This window comes from Stylophora pistillata, chromosome 7 (genome assembly GCF_964205215.1).
Source record: "Stylophora pistillata chromosome 7, jaStyPist1.2, whole genome shotgun sequence".
Classification (NCBI taxonomy): domain Eukaryota; kingdom Metazoa; phylum Cnidaria; class Anthozoa; order Scleractinia; family Pocilloporidae; genus Stylophora; species Stylophora pistillata.
In genome coordinates, this window is record NC_142525.1 from 15,515,666 (window position 1) to 15,537,104 (window position 21,439).

General features: G+C 39.7%; 1 protein-coding gene across 4 annotated transcripts in view; it reads left to right on the plus strand.

The window, feature by feature from the left end:
* Window positions 1-25: 25 nt before the first annotated feature.
* LOC111332573 (myoblast growth factor receptor egl-15) overlaps window positions 26-21,439 on the plus strand; it is a 47,171-nt gene continuing 25,757 nt past the window's right edge. For 2 of the 4 annotated variants that reach the window (XR_015989577.1, XM_022937934.2), the window contains exons 1-2: window positions 26-307; window positions 3,382-3,756. Coding sequence is in view for 2 of the 4 variants with exons in the window: in XM_022937934.2 (XP_022793669.2) it covers window positions 250-307; window positions 3,382-3,756 (433 nt within the window). In the remaining 2 variants the exon portion in view is untranslated. The remainder of the gene's footprint in view (window positions 308-3,381; window positions 3,757-21,439) is intronic. The other 2 variants (XR_015989576.1, XM_022937932.2) reach the window with 2 other exon arrangements.

Genomic DNA, 21,439 nt, shown 5'->3' on the forward strand with positions numbered 1-21,439 from the left:
ATTTTTCAATCGAGGCTCGATTGGAAAATCGAGGCACGAATGTCGAAGCTTGGCAAAACGAGGAAAAAATTGAGTTAGGTCAAATTTTGCATACTCACGACCGAAACCATAACTTATAACGTACTCTCTAACCAAGGCGTAATTTGTCACTTTCATTTCCGCTGTCCGAATTAGTTCATCCTTATTCGTGAAAAAAGTCACGCAACACAGCTATGATTATGTCGTACGCTGAAATCTAACATCGTAAGCATGGCTCACTGGTCCTTATGTTATTTTGTTTCTACTTTTTCTACAGTCTTTGTTGTAGGTGAGTTGCTTTGATTTGTTTTTATAAAATATTTTTCCCAGAGAACTCAGGAAGAAGTTTCGTTTTGTCCTTTTACCTCATTCGACTGGCCATGGTTACAGGGATTTGATATAATTATGGTAAGAGTCACGGAAATAAAGGACAATTCGGCCGTGTTTGGTGCTTACTTTGAATTTCTTGTTGAAATTAGACCATGGTGAATTGGGCTTGACGTCTCATAATTTGATTTTAAGGTATTAACCTGGTCAGATATACCCCCTTCTTCAAGGATCTCGATGAGTAGAGTGTCTCTATAACGCTTCTAACTTCATATAGTGCTGACTTCACTATGTATGCGGCCAAACCGAAATAGTTTGTTTCAGTCCGTACTTTATCGTCGTTTTACGAGTCACGCAGAATCACCTCCCAAAACACAAATTTCGATTACCGACCTCGACAACAATCCGTTTGTATTAGGGGAGTGCTGAGACTACGTCAATCGCTAAATGATGCAGACTATTAGAGAGCTTGGCTTTCATTTAATTTTCAGTCGCCAGGTAAACGTAATGCCTTCGACCGACTTTATTTACGGCCTCTGCATTCATTTAAAATGTCGAAATTTTCTCCTGGGACTGAAATTTTGCAAGGAAAGGCTTATCCAACAGACAGGTGAAGCAGTGTTGGTGCAAAGGAATTGAAAGGTAATCTGGAGGGTCATGCCTCCCCACTCTTCAGCTTGTACTGATTTATTGAATTCACCGTACTTTGTTGTTCAACAACAGAGCATTGATGGTAGAAATCGCCCCGATGTGGATAAAAATTTGAAACCCATAAGCCGAGAAATTGGGAAGCGTTCGTATATACGACCGTCTTTTCACATGCAGAAGTTGCTACCTTAAGCGGGAATATTCTTTCTGCCGTTAAAATAATTTAACTCAGCCGAACGAGCGTACGTTTTGCATAGCACCAAAAAGACTCTGGGTTCGAGATTGATTTGATGGCAATGTCCTTTCAGTATGCAATTTCAACTGAGCGAACAGAGCGACAATTAACAGTTACTTCTCTGTCAAGAGAGTGACGGGATAGAGAAGATGAAATCGAACGAGTAAATGGTACGACGCGAGTGAAAAGACACGACGCGACACGAAGATCAATTAACGCGTTGTTAAACATCCATTGCGAATGACCAACGAGTGACCACGGGTGACTGACGCGAGAACATGGGTAAAGAGTCATCAAAACATTTAACTGACATCATAATTACGTCGTCATTACGTTATTTTATCTGATGATTATGATTCAGTCGTAAATAAACCATTCCAGGAAACTAGAGGACTTCGCTTTCCAAAATATTACGCAATGTTATCGTGTTTCGCCCGCGTCCGTTTTCTCAAGAAATACCGTTTCCCTTCTCTGCCTCTCTTATCCTCCCTGGAGTGAAGTAAAGAAAGAAAGGAGGAAAGGGAAAATATATGGGAAGAAAAAAAGGAACTTAGACAGGAAAAGAAATAGAAAATTGAATTTAAAAAGTGCAAAGAAGAAGTCAGCGAAGAAAGAAATGCTGTAAGGGCATATTATCGGGACATGCCCTTTGCAAAAGAGAATGATATATTGTTTACATGTTTCAGCCTCCAGAAATGGTATAGTTACGGTTGAATCATGGTTATGAAAAAAGTGAACAAATGACGTCATGTAGGTTGTGTGCTCTATGGAAACATGATAAACTCGGTTGGACCAGTCTGAATCCGTTTTTTACGTTAACTATTTTATAATGCTTTCGGCACATTTTTTAACAAGTTAATTAATATCTAGTCGTGCTAGTTGGCATCGGACTGAAATTCTTGATTCGGGGCTTTATTTTTATATATATTTTTTTTGATCAAAGCCTTTTTTTTAAACTTGTTTTTTCTTTATCCATTGACAATATGAGACAGTTGTTTCCTTCGATCTTCATTGTTTAGTCTCCGAATCGCTCGATTGCTTCAGTTTTTATGGACACTGGTTCACACGGATCTCGAGCAGAGTTTTAACAAAAATTACTGAAATAGTCATCTAATTGAACACTATAAGTTGGAACACCCCTAAAGAATTGTTCCCCTGCTCATTATTGTCATTTAAAAAACTCCAAAATTTATCCATGTCTTTTTCTTGAAGCAGTCTGGAGATCAAAAGTTGCAAAATTTGTCACACAATTTCTTTCTTTATCTTTCCTGAAAAACAGTTTATGCGGTAAGAGCAAAAAGCTGCGCGATTTAGAATTTTTCGCAAGCCAATCAGATTGTAAGGATCACTGTTTGTTTCAAAATGAATGTTATAGATATTTACATATCGTCGATCTCGTGATGTCATAATCAGAGATCCGATTCGCTTTATCTCCTCGCTATGATTATCGAAACTTGAGGAATTTTTCCCTTACTTGCTGTTTTCCATTCCAATCCTAGGTGTAATTTGCTGTTTTTACAGAAACTATGCAACAAATTTTGTGAATGGATTACTCAACAGATTCGCAGTTAAACAACAACAAACATATGAAACATATGTATGAACTGCGGTTATGAAACGTATATATGCACGATCCTTCGCAGTAAAGCACTATTTGAGCAATAGTGAAAATCAGACCTGAAAAAATTTTCAGGCCTGTACGGGATTCGAACCACTGACCTCTGCGAGGTCAGTGGTTCAGTTTGGTAGAGTGCTGCACTAGTATCGCATAGGTCAGTGGTTCGAATCCCGTACAGGCCTGAAATTTTTTTCAGGTCTGATTTTCACTATTGCTCAAATAGTGCTTTACTGCGAAGGATCGTGCATATATACGTAAGATTCGCAGTTGTTTGCAAAATTATTTCACTCTTTACTCTTGCTTTTGAAACTTCATATTCGAATAAATTTTGCCTGGTTTAACCAAGTCACTCTTATTCGAGCCGTAGGCAGCTTGTTACCCGTACAATAATTTTAATCACTGTTCTGATCACACCGAAAAAATGAAGATAAATATAAAATAGCTTTAAAAGCAACAACAGCAACAAATTGTCTTTGCAGATTAAGACCGTCGCGACGATCTCAACGAAATAAATGAACTTCTCTTTCTTTGCCAGAATGTCTAACGTGGACAAAGTATCCTGACTCCATCACTTGTGTTTGGAATGGTTCCACAGTTGCTCTACAGTGGGATTACAACCTGACTACAGAAGAACAGACTGCTTCACAGACAGCCATTAATTTGGTGTGGAAACGAGGCACTGCGTCCCATCTTGTTGAAGTGGCAGAGAAGACCTTTCTGTCGTTTAGTAGTCCACCAAATTCGATAAAGGAGCAATTCAAACCACACATTACCATAAGCAGATCAGAAAAGGCGACACTGATCATCAATAACGTTACTAAGGAAGATGAAGGTGTTTACCAATTCCTTATCATTCTTCTTACGCTCAATTCTTTCAGAGCTACACGAAACACCACCCTGGTAGTGAGAGGTAAGATATGCATATTGACTATACTTACTAGAAATAGTCGTAACCTGTACAGCCGAAAAAAATTGGGTTTGGGGTGCCATCGTACGTCACGCATAAAAAGACAGGGAATTTCCGCGCTCTTTCTCTAAAGTGAAAGGCGCTTTTAAACGAAAGACAAAATACAATGCAATTAGAAAAAAATTTTGATCAAGCGTCTTAATTAGCAATTTAGTAGTAAATTAAAGAATGACAAAATGAGGCAAATTTTTACAGGAAGAATTTTTGATTGAGCGTCTTAATAAGCAATTTAAGTAGTAAAGGAAAGTGGTTTTCTTTCGTTAAGTCTCTGTTCGGTTGAGTTATTCATTGTGACATTTGACAAGCCAGTTGCAATTGTTAAAACTTTTGTTGCCCCGTTTAGACCTGTGCAGTCGCTGTAGCTTCATATAGACATTTAAGCACAACGTCAAACCACCCCCCCCCCCCCACACACACACACACACACACACACACACACAAATTATTAACCATACCTCGATAGAACGAATACGTTGGTTGCTTTTCCGCAAATTCGTGGGATCGAGGTTTTCGATATTACGAACCAATTACCCCTGTCCCCGCCACCTTGTTCAATCGAGGTTCCGCTGTAACATTTGATCCTAAATGTAATAACATTTGATCCCAAATGTTATAACATTTGGTCCCAAATGTAATAAGCCTCCAATGCAATCGTTTGACTGCGCTGGTGCATTGTTGTTCTAGCGGACATCCACATTAAGTGTTTAAGTGACGCCTGTTGCACCAAAACATCCTCTGACCAGTATTCATATCACGTTGCGGACTCGCTGATATCAATCAGCATACTCATAACAATAATGATAAATGTTATTTAACCAGGGTGACCTCTTCAGCATAGAATCGCATCATTGAATAAAATCTCGCGTTCTGATTGGTTAACGGAGCGAGGTATTTAGCGTGGAATTGCGAGTTGAAAACGAGGCTATGTGAAATTGTTTCGCATCTACGTAAGCACAACAACTATTGTGAAATTGTTACAAAGTTTGGTTTCTACGTCAATTTAAACTTTTTTCAAAACCATTGTCACCTTCTAAAGAGCAGAAACAAAAAAAAGCGTTTTCAAAGTGAGCCTGAGTTTCTCCCTTGTTTTGAACTGAACTTCAAATTCTTGGAGAGGCATGAAAAACCTCTTTCGCTCGCGACAACTCGAAAGCGAGAACATCCTGAGAACACGGCCCAGAAAAAAACAATCTCCGAGCTAACAGGTCACGCCAACCCGGGTTCAATATCCATCTACAGCCATAATCTTTTAGAAAAGCAACAAAGGATGTCAAGCAAGTTGGCTGGGTTTTCAGTCGTACCACGACGACTTTCACAGCTGCCAACGCCAGCGACAGTCCATGCATGCAGTGCGAGAAATATACGTCAACAGCCTTGCACTTCCATCAGTAGTTGGCAATAACAGAACATCAATGAATAACGACATTGATGATCTAGCAGCAAGAGTTCTAGGTGGATTGTTCCAATGTATCGTTTAACAACTCTCCAGTGAATATTTCCATCAACTTTAAAGTTAATTTCAGTCGAATGCTTATCCTAACGAATCAGCTAATGGCAGTTGCCTGTAGTAAATGTCTGCAAATACAATTATCACATAACCAAAGTAAAGCGCGCGCTCTGATTGGTCAATTTAGCATCCCCCATTTTCCCACGCTGTACGCTGCTGACGTGAGCAAATGCAAAGACTTTTTTTCCGCGCGCGCTTGTTTTTGGACTTTTCATGAAACACTTCTTTGTTTTTAAAGGAATAAAGTATCGATCAATACACGTATTTACACTTCAAGGCACTTACCTTATATTAATCGCGATGTTATTCCACTTGAAATCAGTGCTTTCGTTTGCACACTTCATTCCTCTCAGTTTGCCACCAAAGAGGTAAAAGGTGTAAATTATTTTCCTTCTCGAGAAAATTATTTGGAATTTTGAAAAAAGATGTTAACGATAAATGGCTTGTAAATTCAGTGAAATACCACTATGACACCGAAACGTCGGCTTTTATCGTTGGTTTTTGCTTGTCTTTGCATTTCCAAATCTTTATTGATAAGAATCTTAAAACGCGATAATTTCCTACATTTGTTCAGGAGACTCGAACAATGTAGCAAGAAACAGATTAACTGCGATGGCTCAATCGAATTCCTCAGACTCTGTCAGAACTTCGACCGAGCTCCAACTTTCGCTAAGGTTGACAAAGCAAGGCGTTCTAAATGGAAGCACCCTTCCGAAACCTTTACAATGAATGTCATCTCTGAAGAACTAAATGGAAAGATCAAACAGTGCTTATCTAAAACGCGAGATCAATTCTATTTACGGTGAGATTCGCCGGAGCTGTAGTTTGCTTCGCTACACCTGTGTTCTCCGCACTATGGTTAGCCTTAAAAAGAAATATCATCAGGAAGTTATGAATACTCACACTAAGAAGATCTCACGGCTGCTCAACATCGAAATGGATGTTGACGAACATATTTTGAACCTGTCATCCTACAACCTCTCCTTTTTTCAGAAACAGGTCCTTTGCCGAGGATTAAAATTTGCCATTCCTCAACGTGTGTCTGCCATAGACGTTAAAGCAAGCTTTGAAAAGGCCTATTGGAGCCTTGAACCCCACCTCAATGATGATAATTTAAAGGAATCATCTGCAGCAACGTTACGTTTCGTTGCACTCAATTACATCGAATGCAAGAGTCCGAAACTTCCAAAGACATTTTTGAGAGCTATCGAGGAGTTAAAAGGACGCGACGACATAGTTATCACTCAACCCGACAAAGGGTCTGGTGTTGTGGTTCTGGACAAAACCGAATACTTGCGATTACTTTCTGAAGCCTCAGTCAATGATACAAGCAGGTTCCGTGCCGTTCCCCTGGAGAAACCCAAGACCAGGAGCAGACCATCCAAATATTACCGCCCCCTACTACAAAAAGAGAAGATCCTTGATTCCATTGTTCGTAGAATTCTGCCGAAGACCATTGCAGATTCCTTAAGCCCTACAGGTTCCAGATTGGCACATTCATATGGGTTGCCAAAAACCCACAAAGAACAATTGGCTATGAGGCCTATGTTATCAGCCACCGTCACGTACAACTTTCCCCTTGCTAAATGGCTCGACGAGAAATTGAAGCCCTTGTCCCTTAATCAGTATACAGTTACTAATAATTTTGATTTCACAAAAGAGATTCACGCGCTGAAGATCAACAAGGGTGAAATCTTGGTTTCGTATAATGTCTCCTCGTTATTCACAAACGTGCCTTTGGACGAAACAATAGAGATCTTGGTTAACAGAGCCTTTTCGAACAATTGGTTCAATACTATCCACAATCGTGCCCTTACCAGAACGGATCTTATTGACCTCCTAAACGTAGCTACCAAAGGCCAACTATTTCAATTTAACGGAGCTCTATACGAACAGACAGATGGCGTTGCTATGGGGTCCCCTCTCGGGCCCTTATTAGCAAACGTCTTCGTGTCATCCATCGAAGATACCCTTGAGCGAGCACACGTCGGTCAAATTCACCATGGAGGTGGAGAAGAACGGCAAGCTTCCTTTCCTTGACACCGAACTACTCAACCATGCACCTCGGATTGAAACCAAAGTGTATGTCGGAAACCAACAAACACGGGTCTACTATTACACTACCAAAGCCATGTAGATAATCGCTACAAACGGAGCTTACTGTAAAACTATGCTGGATCGCGCACACCGATTATCTTCCTCCTGGGCCCATTTCTCTGAAGAGTGTGATCGCCTAAAGAAAGTTTTCGCACGGCTTAAATACCCGCAACGCCTGGTAAATTCTACCGTTAACACCTTCTTACAATCAAGAATTGTTGGTAAGCAGCCCACACAGACGCCCAAAGAACCAAATCCATTGTTCGTGTGGTCATACCTTTCAAAGATCAGGAATCAGCAAATTATGTTAAGAAAGAGCTCAAGAATCTTAGCATGAAGGTGCAGACAACTGTCCAGCCAGTATTTGTTAGCCGCAAAGTTGGCCAAGATCTTAAAGTACGAGAAATCAAACCACAGATCGTCAACCAACAACGCGTCGTTTATCGTTTTCAATGTGACCTGTGTGATGCGGGTTATGTGGGCTATACACGCGGACACTTAAACACACGCGTGGATGGACATAAATGAAAGGCATCTTCAATATATAAACACTAGCACGAACGGCACAGCGAAGTCCCGAAAGACCTACTGAAACGTCTCAGCATTCTGTAAAAGTGTAGTGACAAGTTCGATTGTTTGGTGAACGAAATACTTTTCAGCAGAGACCTAAAACCCACTCTGAACGTGCAAAGCGATTCAATTCGCGCAAAAGTATTTGTATAATTAGCTCCTAAGATATTTATGCTAATTTAGTGTTACACCTTGCCGCTAATTTTGTAATTTTTATTTCTCCTTGACAATGGCGTCATGATGACACCGAAACGTCGATTTTTATCGTTGGTTTTTGCTTGTCTTTGCATTTCCAAATCTTTATTGATAATACCACTACTATCCTTAAATAGTGTAACGTTTGTTTAAAAAGTTCGAAAATTAATGTAAAATCAAGCACGAGGTACAAATAAAATTGTCGAAGGTTCAAACGTGTACGACTAACCTTGCTTTCTATTCGCTAACACAATTACACTTCTGACAGTTGGCTTTGAAATGGCTTTCAAGAGCGCGCGCTCGGGATAAAAACAAACAATAATATTGCCGATTTAATTTCTTGTTTTCTTATTTTCATTCCGATATGCTACTCAAGGTAAATTCATTACCTGACTCGTGAATCCCGCGTTAAATTGCACGCGAAAACCGATATCGCTTTTCGCGTGCAATTTAACGCGGAACTCACGAGTCAGGTAATGAATTTTTTTATAAAATACTGATATCAATAAAGGCCCTGCAACAAAAACAAAAAAACCTAAACACAGTCACCAACTTTGAAACTAACTAGAAGCTCGAGGAGCGTTCACTCGGGCTTCTCTTATAGCCATAGCATTCACACCAAACACGAGTACAATTATAACATAGTTTGTCGAAAAAGAAACGACAACTTTGAGTTTAAATTTACAAGACATGTTTCGACATTCTCATGTCATCTTCAGTTGCAAATGAGCATTTAACAGTTGTACATTTGAATTTATATTAAGGTACGTTACAAATTATGTGTCAGGGCTTACGTTACATTTGAATATTAAAAACACGAAAAATGTAAATAACGCGCGCTTGTCTAGATTTAAAAAAAAAAAAAATAATAATAATAATAAAATAAAAGACCAAGGAACAACATAATTAAAAGGTAAGAGACAATTCTAGATGCTTCTATTGCTGATTAAGAATGGGTTTTTCCCACTTAATATGCAAAGCCTCTTTGATCTTACTTTGGTATTTTAAAGCGGCAGAATCTAAGATCGAGAAACATTTAGTATCACAAGAGTCAAGAAAGGCCCTTGATGATTGCAGGTACTTGTAAATATGCGAAGTTTTGTCCGACAAGAGGTGCTCACGAACTCGTGTACAAATGTCTGAGACTCGGCTTGACCTGGTCTTACTTCGGCTTTAAGTACAAACACACCGGCATCTTTACGTACCTCGTAGCCATAAACTACCCCCACTTTGTGCGATATGAAATGATGGTAAGCCTCTAAACTTTTATAACACTTAAACTTTTGGGTAATAAAAGGTCCTCGGTTATCTACCAGATAAATCCAGGGATCCCCGAAGTTTATATCAGGATGTGGGCTTGTCATTCCACAAATGACTTGCGTTTCATATCTCGTATGGATTTCGAATATCGACAAAACCACACCCCAACGACACCCTAAGCTTTTCTTGAAACCTTTTTCTGTCTTCCGGGTCTAAAGTGCCCAAATATCTCGAATCAGTGCCACTGATCCTGGCTGCCAGAGTTTCGAAACCCTCTCCCTTTTCAGCCATGTTTTTTTGTTTTAGCCACCCAAGTTCTCGCGCATGCTCTATGTAATCAAAACAAGTATTCGCCTGTGGGAAATACCCATCCTTAATCAGCAATTGAAGCATCTACAATTGTCTCTTTCCTTTTAATTATGTTGTTCCTTGGTCTTTTATTTCATTATTATTATTTACATTTTTTTGATCTAGTCGAGCGCGCGCTATTTACATTTTTCGCGTTAAAAATATTCAAATGTAACGTAAGCCCTGACACGTAATTTGTAACGTACCTGTAAATTCAAAATGTACCTGTACCTTCAAAATGTACCTGTGAATTCAAAATGTACCTGTAAATTCAAATGTACAACCGTTAAAAGCTCATTTGCAACTGAAGATGACATGAGAATGTCGAAACATGTCGTAAATTTGAACTCAAAGTTGACGTTTTATTTTTGAGAGTTATTGTTACTCTGCTGTCTTTACGTCCTTGTGGTAACATAGTTTGTAAATTCGTGCAATCAAATTCAATTGCGCGAACGTGCTTCAATTTTCCATTGTGCACACTGATGAATTCAGCAAACAAATGCCTCGGGAAAAATTTTTTTTCTCGCAAGTGACTTCAGCATTTTTCATTAAAAAACGGGAAAAAATTCCGCAAAAAAGTTAAACTAGACATGGCAACAAGCGACCAAGCCAATGAAGATCTGCCTATTTATTTTTTCGGAAATGGATTTTTTAACTCCCGAGAGAGAACCCAGAGAAAGGGAAAACAAAACAATCAAGGGTTTCATCTCGTTTCGCAACTCTAACTTCATTTCCACGCATGAATTCACCTGGCAGTTTTTGACCAATCTGAGACAAGATCATTGAACCATAGCGAAATACTTTACCGAAACAAAATAAACAACGCACTGCAGCGTAGGAGAAGGAATTTCTGCTCTTTATACATAAACTACAGCGTTAAAAATGCTATAAAACAATTGATTTATGTGTCAGCTGTGCGTTCATAGAGACTTGCGGCACTTAGGAAGTTTGGAGAGCACTCAAGAAGCTAGAGTTGCTCTCGGCTGCGCCTCGAGCAACTCTTAGGTATCTTTCGTGCTCTCCAAACTTCCCGCGTGCTTCAAGTCTCAATGAACGCACGCTAACGCATGGGATGGGTGGGATGGGTGGGATATAGGGCGCACTTAATTTGAAGCTTCACTCTGTTGTGCGACCCTCACCACACTCTGGTGAAAGTGATTAAATAATAAATAAATAATGAACAAATTGTTAATAGGGATTATATAGAAAATTCCACTGCATGACTCGTGAATTCCACGTTTAGTAATATACATGAAAAAATTTCTCGGTTCTCGGATGGGTGGGATATAGGGCGCACTTAATTTGAAGCTTCACTCTGTTGTGCGACCCTCACCACACTCTGGTGAAAGTGATTAAATAATAAATAAATAATGAACAAATTGTTAATAGGGATTATATAGAAAATTCCACTGCATGACTCGTGAATTCCGCGTTTAGTAATATACATGAAAAAATTTCTCGGTTCTGATTGGTTAAGATGAATGCAGTTTTCAGTTAATTCAGTGCAGAAGAGAGTTAATTCAGTGCAGAAGAGGGTTAATTCAGTGCAAAGAAAGAAACAAACCAGACATTCTGATTGGTCAGAATGATTGGTTAATGTTAATGTCAATGTCAATGTCAATGTCAAGGTCAATGTCAAGGTCAAGGTCAAGGTCAATGTCAAGGTCAAGGTCAATGTCACTTGCAGAGTTTGAATAAATTATTTTTGCACATGATGCGCGCACTTTTCTTCTGCGTAGATATGAGAAGCCACCTCGTATTTTTTCATTTATATTATTAACAGATAATCACATGATTTTCTCGTGCAATTTGGAATAAATCAGCACTTGTACATTTTATCAAAGACCACAAATTGCACTCGCCCTACGGGCTCGTGCAATTTTGTTAGTCTTTGAAAAAATCTACTCGTGCTTATTTATTCCAAATTGCACTCGAAATCATGTGATTACCTATACAAATTTCACGCGAAAAACCGATATCGCACGAATCGCGAAGCGCTTGCCGATGACTGTTTTGCGACCACTCGAATTTGTGAATTTGCCGTCTAGTGTTTTATGAAACCATGTTGTCTCTAAAAGAGGTCAGTTCGTCATCTGTATAGGCTACAATGGTTTGGATTTCCGGAAAAGATACTTGACCTTTTTCGGCATTGATACACGTTTTGGTTTTCGTTCTTAACGCTTGTTTGGTTTTCCTCAGCAAGAACTGTCGTTTGGCTTTCTTTCCTCGTCTCTGACATTTTGATTTTTTTTCTGGGCGTTTTCTCGTACTTCTGAACGTGAGTGGTTTCCTCCAATTTTCTAAAAATTTGAATTTGCATTCAAAATTTGGAAGACATTCGTTTTCTATAAATTTGTTCATATTTGTTCACATTTTCGTAGCACTAGTCGTATTTACGTTTTTACGTTCGTAACAATAATTTTTGGTCGCGACTCACGTCAGCGATATCGCTTTATGCATTAGTGCGATTCCACGCTAAATACCCTCTCTTCCGGTTGACGTATTGACCAATCAGAGCGCTTGTTTACCTTAAGCTATGCGATTCTATACGAAATACCGCGTCGTACTTTACAAGTATTGAACCCAATAAAAATCAGTAACAGAAACAGGACATTTAACGGAAGAGCTAAGCTTATACTATATATTTAACCTTACCATTTAAGTTGCTTCTGTCAGTATTCTTATCCAATTCGCTGTCGTTAGCGCCACCTTCGAAGTCGTGTTCACGAACATTCTTGATTTTTTCAGCAAGTGAGGTGTTCGTTCCAGCATCATAGTTTGTCGTTAAATCGGCCGTCACAGTTTCGCCAGCATCTTCGTAGTCTGAACTCACATAAGGCCCATTTGTTACCTCGTGAGAACTAGTATGAACTTTCCACATTTGGCTAGCTTTCAAGCAACGAAGTTCGTGGACCGGCCATTCCGAAAACACTCGACATCATTTAGCGTGGGCCTGCCACGAACGGCGTGTGCGTTTGCATGTGGGATGAGCTTATAAGACAGGAATCTTTGCAAAACGGTCTTCACAAAACACAACATTCTGTAAATAACGTTGTTTACGAAGAGCGAGCTCACGATAACAGAAGTTGTCACACTCTCATCCCCAGTTTCCGCGGTTTACGCTAGGAACGCCTTGGGACCATGACCCCCTTTTGGCGATCAAAACGGCTTGCATTTTCAGACTCGGGCTTTCCTACGGAAGCCCGAGTAATTAAAAGCTTGTGATCTATAGAATTCTATCTATAGAATTCTAAAATACGAGTTTTAAAATCTTGACTGAGTCAAGATCCTTCAGTTCATTAGGAATATCACTAAAAAGTTTCGATCCATTGTAACAAAAAGACTGCCTTGCAGTCTTAGTTCTCACCTTGGGAAGCATTAAGTTCTTCCCACTTTCCCTCATGTTGTGGATAGTTCTAAAAACCTTAAAATAATCCTTTAAAAAACATTGGAGGGGATCCCTTTAAGCATTTGAAAGTTAAATTAATAGTATGCATGTCACGCCCCATAGGCAAGGGAAGCCGCTTTAAATTCTTCTCGGCGTCTGAATCTTTGGTCTTCAAGAAAATCTTTGCCGCCCTTCTCTGTGCACGATCTAACCTATTACGTTCTATTTTCCCAATGTTTCTCCATGCAACATCGCAATAATCCATAACTGGAAATACAAGAGACTGATAAACCTTGTTGGCTAATTCAACTGTTAGACTGTTCCTAATTCTTCCGAGGACACCGATTCTTCGCAAGTCGAGTAGCATTAGCTGCACTGAGACGGGCGGTATACTGACGCCATCAAATGACAGCTGGCAAAAAAATTAGCACGCAGACCAATACTTCCATATATTAGTGACTCTTAAGTACAATAAATTTTGGGAAAATGTGATAACGTTATACTTGTGTGATCAGTGATGAAGGGACAAGTCAAACCAAATTAAAAATATTATTAAGAAATTATAAAAAATAATTATAATTACAATTATAACAACAATAATAGTAATAAACCTGTATTCACTATAGCCACAAAAATATTTACAAAATCAAGATAAAATGCTTGAAAATCGAAAAATGCATTTAAATGTCTGGTAAAAAAATCTAAGGAAAGCTAGTGGATACGCGCTTTGTATAATAATGATGATAACAGCTATAATAATAACAATAACAATAATAATAATAATAATAGTAATAATAATAATAATGATGCCTTTAGGTGGCTGGTACCAGTTTTCATCTTTTTGATGGTTTGTAACTTTGAAAGAACACAGCAAAAAGACTGACCAAGGCCAGTTGAACACTTCTACAGAGTTAAATCATATAATCAGTGTCTATCCAATGATCATATTCGATGGTTTTGGATGTGTTGTTACCTGTGATCACGAACATGATTTACTTGTCATTCAAATCTGGCGAATTTGCAGGCGATTGGAAGGAGGCTTTACTAGAACCACCCCTTAAAAAATGTGGACTTGACATTGTTTTTAATAATTCCCGCCCAATTAGCAACCTTCCATATGTTTCCGTATTGTCAGAGAAGGGAGCGGCTAATTGACCACATGACGGCTAATGATTTGCATATGCCTCTCCAGTTCGCGTATAAGCAAAACTATAGCACCGAGTCAGCACTGCTCAAGGTCAAGAACGATATTTTGTTGAATATGGACGCGCAAAAGGTCACTTTGTTGGTTCTCCTTGACCTTAGCGCTGCTTTTGACACTGTTCGACACGACACTCTTCTAAATCGTTTGAAGTCGAGATTTGGTGTGGATGGTAAAGCTTGCGGGTCGTACAAAACATGTCACTGTAAATGATGGCCTATCATCTGCTTTTCCACTCAGACAAGAGTTCCTCAAGGAAGTTGTCTGGGGCCTCTTCTGTTTACGGTTTACACCAGTAAGCTGTTTGATATCGTCAGCAAGCACCTCCCATGTGTCAACTGCTACGCAGATGATACACAGCTGTATTTGGCATTTAGACCTGCTGTGCAAGGGGACGACGAGGCCGCGCTAAATGCTATGCGCGACTGCATACATGACTTGAGGAACTGAATGACTGAAGACCGACTAATGTTAAATGATGATAAGACTGAACTAATGCTTATAGGTACTAGGCAACAGTTAGAGAAAGTCAGCTTCAATGATATTACTGTAGGTGACACAGTCGTAGAGGTGAAATCAGACTAAACTAATGCTTATAGGTACTAGGCAACAGTTAGAGAAAGTCAACTTGAATGATATTACTGTAGGTGACACAGTCGTAGAGGTGAAATCAGACTGAGCTAATGCTTATAGGTACTAGGCAACAGTTAGAGAAAGTCAACTGGAATGATATTACTGTAGGTGATACAGTCGTAGAAGCGAAATCAGACTGAACTAATGCTTATAGGTACTAGGCAACAGTTAGAGAAAGTCAACTTTGAATGATATTACTGTAGGTGACACAGTCGTAGAGGCGAAATCAGACTGAACTAATGCTTATAGGTACTAAGCAACAGTTAGAGAAAGTCAACTTGAATGATATTACTGTAGGTGACACAGTCGTAGAGGTGAAATCAGACTGAACTAATGCTTATAGGTACTAGGCAACAGTTGGAGAAAGTCAACTTGAATGATATTACTGTGGGTGACACAGTCGTAGAGGCAAAATCAGACTGAACTAATGCTTATAGGTACTAAGCAACAGTTAGAGAAAGTCAACTTGAATGATATTACTGTGGGTGACACAGTCGTAGAGGCGAAATCAGACTGAACTAATGCTTATAGGTACTAGGCAACAGTTAGAGAAAGTCAACTGGAATGATATTACTGTAGGTGACACAGTCGTAGAGGCGAAATCAGACTGAACTAATGCTTATAGGTACTAAGCAACAGTTAGAGAAAGTCAACTTGAATGATATTACTGTAGGTGACACAGTCGTAGAGGTGAAATCAGACTGAACTAATGCTTATAGGTACTAGGCAACAGTTAGAGAAAGTCAACTTAAATGATATTACTGTGGGTGACACAGTCGTAGAGGCAAAATCAGACTGAACTAATGCTTATAGGTACTAAGCAACAGTTCGAGAAAGTCAACTTGAATGATATTACTGTGGGTGACACAGTCGTAGAGGCGAAATCAGACTGAACTAATGCTTATAGGTACTAGGCAACAGTTAGAGAAAGTCAACTTGAATGATATTACTGTAGGTGACACAGTCGTAGAGGTGAAATCAGACTGAACTAATGCTTATAGGTACTAGGCAACATTTAGAGAAAGTCAACTTGAATGATATTACTGTAGGTGACGCAGTCGTAGAGGTGAAATCAGACTGAGCTAATGCGTATAGGTACTAAGCAACAGTTAGAGAAAGTCAACTTGAATGATATTACTGTAGGTGACACAGTCGTAGAGGTGAAATCAGACTGAGGTAATGCTTATAGGTACTAAGCAACAGTTAGAGAAAGTCAACTTGAATGATATTTCTGTAGGTGACACAGTCGTAGAGGTGAAATCAGACTGAGCTAATGCTTATAGGTACTAGGCAACAGTTAGAGAAAGTCAACTTGAATGATATTACTGTGGGTGACACAGTAGTAGAGGTGAAATCAGACTGAACTAAAGCTTATAGGTACTAGGCAACAGTTAGAGAAAGTCAACTTGAATGATATTACTGTGGGTGACACAGTCGTAGAGGTAAAATCAGACTGAACTAATGCTTATAGGTACTAGGCAACAGTTAGAGAAAGTCAACTGGAATGATATTACTGTAGGTGATACAGTCGTAGAGGCGAAATCAGACTGAACTAATGCTTATAGGTACTAGGCAACAGTTAGAGAAAGTCAACTTTGAATGATATTACTGTAGGTGACACAGTCGTAGAGGCGAAATCAGACTGAACTAATGCTTATAGGTACTAAGCAACAGTTAGAGAAAGTCAACTTGAATGATATTACTGTAGGTGTCACAGTCGTAGAGGCGAAATCAGTTGTACGAAATGTTGGGTTATGGTTTGATCGTAATCTCGATATGTCATTCCACATAAGTAAACAATGCGCCTCGGCATTCTATCATTTGCATAATATAAGTGGGATCCGTAGGTTATTAAGTACAGATACCGCCAAAGCCCTCGTTCATGCGGTTGTTACCTCGCGAGGAGATTATTGCAGTAGTCTTTTATATGGCTTACCAGCCTCTCACCTGAAAAAGATTCAGCGCGTTTTACATGCTGCAGCAAGAACAGTTTGTCGCGCGCCATGCTACTGTCGCATAACGCCGTTGCTATACGAAATGCACTGGCTACCGGTTAGGTAACGCATTAGCTTTAAGATTTTGCTATTTGTTTTCAAGGCCATCCATGGAATCGCGCCAACTTATTTAAGAGAACTTGTGTCAATTAAAAGACCAGGAAATTATAAATTAAGATCCTCCTTGGATTGTTTGTTGCTTGCAACGCCAACTTAGAGAAGTAGGGTTAGTTTAGAGGACAGATCATTCCAGGATGCAGCTCCGGCACTGTAGAATACATTACCGCGTGAGATCAGTTTGTTCTACTACAGATCTAGGGATTTTTAAGTGTCACCTGAAAACGCACCTCTTTAAGGAAGCTTTTTATTAATTTTTATGAAAATGTCATCATGACAGTTGCTAGTATCTTAACATATGTTGTATGCTTCAATTTTATCATAGTATATTTGTAATAACTATCATTGAGATGTAATGCGCGCTTGATCATTTTTATGGAAAGCGCGCAATATAAGAATTAAATGCATTAAATGGCTTGAACCCAGGGGTAACATTTGAAGGTGTAGTCTGATCGTCCGGGTGAGTATAGTCCTGAGAAGGACTGTTGTCGGTGGTAGTGACTGACGTTTCGACAACCTGTGCGGAAGTCATCATCAGAGTCAAGTGAATGATTGTTGGCAGTAGAATGTTCTTATTCCAGTTCGTGTGAAATGATCGGTTGGTTTTGCTGTGATGTTATTGGCTGTAAGACTCAAGTGACGTAAGTCGGTCGTGATTGGTCTGTTTCGATCTGTCGGTAAAGTTAGGTCGTTCTTTTTCGGTCGTTTGTGATGTTTATGTCGTGAATGAGTTGTTTGTATGGGGCGGGTAGTTGTTGACATCTGTTTAGGGGAGTCTGTTCTAGGTTAGTAAACCAGCTTTCCAGAGTCATTCGTTGAAAATAGTCAGTATTGTAGGTTAGGCATTACGCAGAGTCCCAGTCAATGTTGTGGTTGGTAAGTCGATGGTGTTCAGCAATGTGATTGCTGACATCACCTTTCCTCGTCGCCCGTCTGTGTTCAGTCAGTCTTGTTGTGAGGTTTCTGCCAGTCTCACCGATGTAGGAGGCTTGGCAGTCGGAACAATTGGTCTTATAAATCGTTCCCGTCTGTTCCTGAACCGAGGAATTAAACGATTTATAAGATGAATTGTTCCGACTTCCAAGCCTCCTACATCGTGAGACTGGCAGAAACCTCACAACAAGACTGACTGAACACAGACGGGCGACGAGGAAAGGTGATGTCAACAATCACATTGCTGAACACCATCGACTTACCAACCACAACATTGACTGGGACTCTGCGCAATGCCTAACCTACAGCACTGACTATTTTCAACGAATGACTCTGGAAAGCTGGTTTACTAACTTAGAACAGACTCCCCTAAACAGATGTCAACAACTACCCGCCCCATACAAACAACTCATTCACGACATAAACATCACAAACGACCGAAAAAGAACGACCTAACTTTACCGACAGATCGAAACTGACCAATCACGACCGACTTACGTCACTTGAGTCTTACAGCCAATAAAATCACAGCAAAACCAACCGATCATTTCACACGAACTGGAATAAGAACATTCTACTGACAACAATCATTCACTTGACTCTGATGATGACTTCCGCACAGGTTGTCGAAACGTCAGTCACTACACCGACAACAGTCCTTCTCAGGATTACACTCACCCGGACGATCAGACTACACCTTCAAATAAGAATTAAAATTATCATTATTATTATTAACCAAAAACAGGTGTCACCAGAAGTTTCCATGGCAACGCTTTCAAAGGATTATTCAGACGCATTTTTTAGCTTATGGCTCAAATATTTGAAGACTAACCCGGTGACCCCGTCATTTTTCTTAATGATTGCTTTCAGCACTTGAAAAGGAAAATGCACAAAGACTTTTAAAAAAAATTCTGCGGAGCGGAATTTCAGAAAATCTAGAAAAAGGCAATTTTCACGCATCGCAAATGTCCTTCCATAGAATTTTCTATTTTTTTTTTCTGACGATTCCTTTCAACGTTATTATCATATTGGAACAATAAAATGAAGGGGTCACCAGACTTGTTTTCATGCAATAGCTTTCTTGAGTTTAGCAATTCCCACGCGCGTTCTCGCGCATTTAAAAATCTGGATTCTATAAGATCGACATTTGCTCGTGATCTGTAATAGCTACTGCTTACTATCGCGTGTGTTCGCGCGAGCACCTACGATCTGATGTTTACAGACGTTTGCTGCGTAGAAAATCATTCAATAGCCGTCAAAGACGGCCTTCCGGGCTCATCTTAAAGGACCTACTCACAACTTCTGGTTATATTATACTATTTTCCTTGAGGGTTCACAGTCTTCTTCCACTTCAGGTAGATTATCCTTCACTTGAGTTCTCCTTTTATTGCCGTCGCAAGATTTCCTATCGGCTGGATCGATATTTCGTTCAGATATGAAACAACCTTTATGTCTTCGAGAATCGTCGTCTTTATCTTAGTTTCTCTCTCCTGCATACGCAGTGGCCGTTCAACACATCAAATACATGCTGTTAGGCAAACTTCTTGCAAAAGTAGAAAAAAGCCTCGCGCCGCCATCTTTGTTTTGAATTTTCGTCTTTTCATGTCGCGCATCTTTCGCACGTTTCTCTCGCGCGTGACGCAAGAGTGACCTGTTCCCCGCGCGAGGAAACTAGTACTAGCCACCTTAAAAGAAATTGGTTAGAAAGAAAAAAAAAATCTCGTATTCCTAAATAAAAGGAAAACAAAGTCTAGTATTCCTAAATAAAAGGAAAACAAAACAAAAAGCATAGATTAGTTCGGGCAGGCGCTAATATGTTTGATCTGTAAATCAGAGTTAACAAGGTCTCGCTGTCGTCTTCTGAATCTTTAGTCTCTCAACCGAAGGATCGCAGAGTGTAAGATAACGAAAGACACTTCAGCTCTTATCCAGGAAATTGCGCTTGAGTAGCTTTCTCTCTTCTTATTTGCGATCAGCTCCGTAAGTCTTCTGTAGTATTTAAGACACTCATCCGCCATTCCATCTGTGGTCGTGAAAACTGGGAGAGTGAACGTTGCCTGTTCTATATCCATTACTCTTTCAGCATACAGCCTCCTCTTCTCGTTCTCGGGCTTCTTGTAGATCTGCTATGCAGTCAAATCTCTGTACGAGTCTGCACTAGGGTGGCACATCAGAACGTCAAAGAATGCAGATCTCCGTCTCTTCTAAAAGCCTCGAGCATGGATATCCAAACGGGCATCAAAGGCTTTGTTAGCGCCACGATTTAAAGTCTCCCCGTGACCTCTTGAAGGACGAGCTCTACTTCTACATTATGACAGACCATCCTTAGCATCTCTGCTTCCAAGTCGGGCAGTTCATTTTGGCGTTGGTTATTTTATCTCTTTAATATCTCGACAACTCTATCTTAGGACCTCATTACTGTTGTATGCCCTTTGAACTTTAAGAGAGTGTCTCTGTCTGAGTGGTCCAGTCGATTTTGCTTGAGACACAGATTTCGCTCATTTCTTGTATATTGTAAGACATTTGTGTACCTATACTAAAACCACATCCGTTCGATCGAATCTCTTTGTTTTTTCAGAGTTTTACGGAAATTAAATTTCACTCGAGCGAAGGCCTGTCGTGACACTTTTCAAGATTTTAATTTGAGACAACTTTGGAGGACAATTTACAAAAAGCTACGGAACTCAGCAAAAAGCAAATACCACAGCAATGTACATAAACTCTATCTTATCCATCGAGGTGACTTTCGTGTATATCATGTTTTAATGAAGCAAACAGGAAGACTTGAACGACACCCTATCAGTTCCCATAAGTCACACATGCGAAAACCGATCAAATTCAAGGTAAATTTTTGACAGAGTGAGGCGTTCTTAACTGATCCAACTAACATAGCTAGGAAGTACATGCCATAGAAGAGGTAACTACAGAAAAAAAATTCGCGGCCCGACCTTTGCGAAAACTTTATAACTCCGCTAACTTACCTGATTTTCGGCAATCTCCGAGTTTGGCCGCTACTTTGAGGGACAAGTCAACATGAAGCGGAGCAGAAATAAATCTACCAGGTAGATCTAAAACTGTCAGAAATACATACGAAAGCAACTTAAATGAACTTTGCTTTCAATTCAAGCAGAAAAATTTGCAATTGTTCGTTAAACTTACCATTCCTACATCCCTATGCGACCATTTCTTCCAATAATTCAAACACTACAACTAGTGTTCGAATTCCCCTGGTCGATTCCACCGTAAGAAATACCTGTGCCATCTAAGCTTCGACTCAAATGGGAAGTAGGAATCACATAATACAACTTCTTCATCTTCGAGGCAATATCTCATTGGTATTTTGATTTTCCGATCGACAAGGAAGGTGATCAAGAAGCGAGCGC